The sequence below is a fragment of the Miniopterus natalensis genome, chromosome 11 (assembly GCF_054644295.1).
Source record: "Miniopterus natalensis isolate mMinNat1 chromosome 11, mMinNat1.hap1, whole genome shotgun sequence".
NCBI classification, from domain to species: domain Eukaryota; kingdom Metazoa; phylum Chordata; class Mammalia; order Chiroptera; family Miniopteridae; genus Miniopterus; species Miniopterus natalensis.
Genome location: NC_142091.1, coordinates 47,809,935 through 47,813,284, shown reverse-complemented (window position 1 = coordinate 47,813,284; position 3,350 = coordinate 47,809,935). Strand labels below are relative to the sequence as shown.

General features: G+C 65.6%; 1 protein-coding gene across 1 annotated transcript; it reads right to left on the bottom strand.

Annotated features, from left to right (window-relative positions):
• Positions 1 to 366: 366 nt before the first annotated feature.
• On the bottom strand, positions 367 to 1,863 carry RASSF10 (Ras association domain family member 10). Its single transcript, XM_087822254.1, has one exon. It carries the CDS (start codon positions 1,861 to 1,863, stop codon positions 367 to 369), a length of 1,497 nt encoding a protein of 498 aa, XP_087678380.1.
• Between the last annotated feature and the right edge of the window lie 1,487 nt (positions 1,864 to 3,350).

The window sequence follows — 3,350 nt, the reverse complement described above, 5'->3', positions numbered from 1 at the left end:
ATTCTAGCTGCCATCAGTCCTTCTCATATAGAAGAGTGGTGAAATTTCCATAATACCCTTTTTTTTTTTCCTGTTTTTGAAAATGGGCTCGGACCACGTCAACTTCCCTGGGGTGATTGTTTTCTAATACAAGGGGTTCTCACCGCCTCCCACTCCTTTCCCTGAAAGAGCTTGGGCTGGAGACAGGCTCTTCCCGGCCCTTCCCCTCCTCCATGCCCCCCCCCCCCCGCCAGGGGAGCCCCTCTGCCAGGCGGGCACCCGCGCCCCTCCTGGCCCCGGGGAGCGCCCGGGTCAAGGCCCCGAGCGGGCAGGGCGCGGGCGCGCTACCGGGGAGGGCAGAGCCCGTCGCCCCCGGGGCCGCTCCTCCTACACGAGGGACTCGCACACGGGCACCGAGTCCGAGTCCTGGCTGTGCATGGAGCTCAGCCCCGTGTCCGAGTCTTCGTCGTTGCCAGGGCAGCTTTTGGCCAGTCCGCGCGCCTGGTCCACCCACACCTCGGCGCGCGCCTGCGGCCGGGGCTCCCGCGAGGCGTCCCCGGCGGTGCCGTCGGGCGCTACCGTCACCTCCAACGTGTGCAACGTCTGGAGCAGGCCCCGCAGCTCGCGCTCCTTGCTGTCCCACCGCTGCTGGCTGTAATCCAAGTCCGCCTTGACGGCCTCCAGGTCCGTGTTGAGCCGCAGCCCGATGTAGAGGCTGGTGCTGAGCTGCGTCCTGACTCGCTCCTGCTCCAGCAGCAGCTCGCCGTCCAGGCTGCCGTCGGGCTCCGGGGCCGCCTCCCGCGCCGCGAGCTCCTCCTGGCGCCGCCGCATCCACCTCTGGTTCAGCTCCTCCTGAATCTCGGCCGAGAGGCGCTCGAGCACCTCCTCCTGCTGGGCCCGCTGCTCCTGCAGCCGCAGCAGGTCGTCGCAGCGCCGGGCCAGCTCCTCCAGCGCCTCCGCGGGCGCCTCGCCGTCCGGGGGCGCCGCCGCCGGCTCGGGCTCCGGCTGCGGGCCCGGGCCGGGGCCGTCGAGCTCGCCTCCCGCGTCCAGCAAGTAAGTGTCCTGCACGTAGTTGGCGCCGTGCCGCCGCACGCGGTCCAGGTGCACCTTGGCTTCGTAGCGATCGATCTCGCGGTCCAGCTCCCGGAGCCGCTGCACCTGCTGGCGGATGGTGTGGTCCTGGGAGAGCACCAGGTGCACCAGCGTCTCCATGCGCTCCACCGACGCGCCGTCGGAGCCCCGCGGCGAGGACGAGCAGGACGACGCGGTGGACGACGAGGTGGAGGAGCAGGGCGACGGCGGCGGCTGCTGGCGCCGGCGGTTGAGCTTGGCCAGCTTGCGGAAGGCCTTGCGCACCACCCGCCGCTGCTTCTCCTGGGTCATGGCCAGGCCGGGCCGCGCCGGGGCGCCCCGGGCCGAGCAGGGGCGCTCGCGGCTGAGCACCACGCGCGCCTCGGCGCTGCGCGGACCCGCGTTGGGCAGGGACGCCTCGCTGCGCACCAGCACGAAGCGCACGTTCTCCTGCTCGTCGCCCCAGGCGGCCCAGAGGCGCAAGATGCGGGTCTTGTTGGGCAGGATGCGCTCAAAGCCCCGCCACTTCTCCACGATGCAGTAGCACTGCGGCGGCCCGCAGAGCAAGCCCGGCGACAGCGTCTCCTCGTCGTCCCCGTCGTCTCCGTCCAGGGGTTCCGGGGGCGCCCCCGGGCCTGGCGGGTCGCCGGCCGCCCCCCGCCGCCGGCCCCGCCGCTGCTTCCGTCGCCGCCGCCGGCCGTCTTCCAACAGCACCCGCACCACGTCTGAGCAAGTGGTGCGACGAGAGAGCCCGGACACCAGCTTCTCCTCCTGGCAGATCCACACCGATATCTTCTTCTCCGAAGGATCCATGGCACACCCCGAGCGCAGGTGGCTAGTCGGGCCGGGCGCCCCTGGGGCGGCCGGGGCCACCGACAGCCCGGCAGCTCTGGGAGAGGACGGGAGCCCGAGCCCCCGAGCCCCGTCAGCACCGGCCCCTTCCCGCAGCTGCGCACCGGGGAAGAGCGGGCGCGGGCTGGCGCAGCCGCGACTGGGACGGGCCCGGACGGCGCGCTCCCGGGGCAGTGCGCCGGGATCCGGCTCCGCCGCTCTGGCGCTGCCGGGGCTGCTGGGCCTCCGGGTTTTGCTCCTCCCCGCGGGGCTCCTCCCCCGCCCGCCCCCAGCGCCGACCGCGGCCGGACCCGCCTCGCCGCCGCGCAGGGTTCGCGTTGGGAGTTTCGGTCCCCTCTGCAAACTTGCCGCTTGGTTGCGCGGGGGCTCCAGGGAGGACTCGGGGTCCCCCTCGCTGCAGAGCCTGCAGCCATTGACTAGAAGGCGAACAGCCCTGCGTCTTCCCTCGGCCCACTGGCTCCTCTCCTTGTGTCTAGGGCTCGCTGGACCAGTGTTGACATGACTTTCCTGCGCTCGCAGGCAAGGTCCCTGGCCCTTCGAGGCAGCGCCATCTGGGGAATGCCCCTTGCGCCGACGGGGAAACCAAGGCACCCCTGGCTCTCGCAGAGACTCTGTAATCGCATTGCATGCCCTCCGGCTGGGAGCTCTAAGTGCCGCCTTAACGTGGAAGGCCTCAACGAGCACGAGATGGGCAGTGTGCTTCATTGGAAGGACTGGGATGTGTTCTGAGAAATGCCTCCTGGGGCAGCAGGGTGGTTGTAGGAACTTCGCAGCGTGCACTTACACCATCCTAGATTGGATAGCCTTCTACACACCTGGGCTGTATGGCATAGCCTATTGCTCCTAGGCGACGCGCCTGAACTGTATGTTACTGTACTGAATACCATAGGTAATTGTAACACAGTGGTGTTTGTGTATCTAAACGTGTCTAAACATAGAAAAGGTACAGTAAAAATAAGGTATAAAAGATTTAAAAAATGGTACATCTGTATAGGGCACTTACCATGAATAGAGTATGCAGAACTAGAAGTTGCTCTGGGTGAGTCAGTGAGTGGTGAGCAAATATGAAGGCCTAGGACATTACTGTTATCAACAAAAGGTGGCTGCCACCAATCCAGTTCCAACCGGAGTCCCCAGTCCGAGGTGCAGTAAAAGGAGAGACTTTATTCAGGTCTCAGCCCATTGGATGAAAGATGATTCCAGGAACAACACCTTTATAAGGTTGGCTCACAGGGCAGGAACACAATGCAGAAGGCTAGCAGCTTAGTCTCTAGCTTTCCCCTGAAACGCAGTGTGTGTGAGGGGCCCCTGTCAGCAATGTCTGCTAGGCTGTGATTATGAATTTAAGCCCAATTAACCACATGGGGTCCTTCTTAGCAGGTATATTCCTTCTCAGGGTCAACACTGTACACTGCTGCAGACTTTATAAACACTGTACACTTATAAAA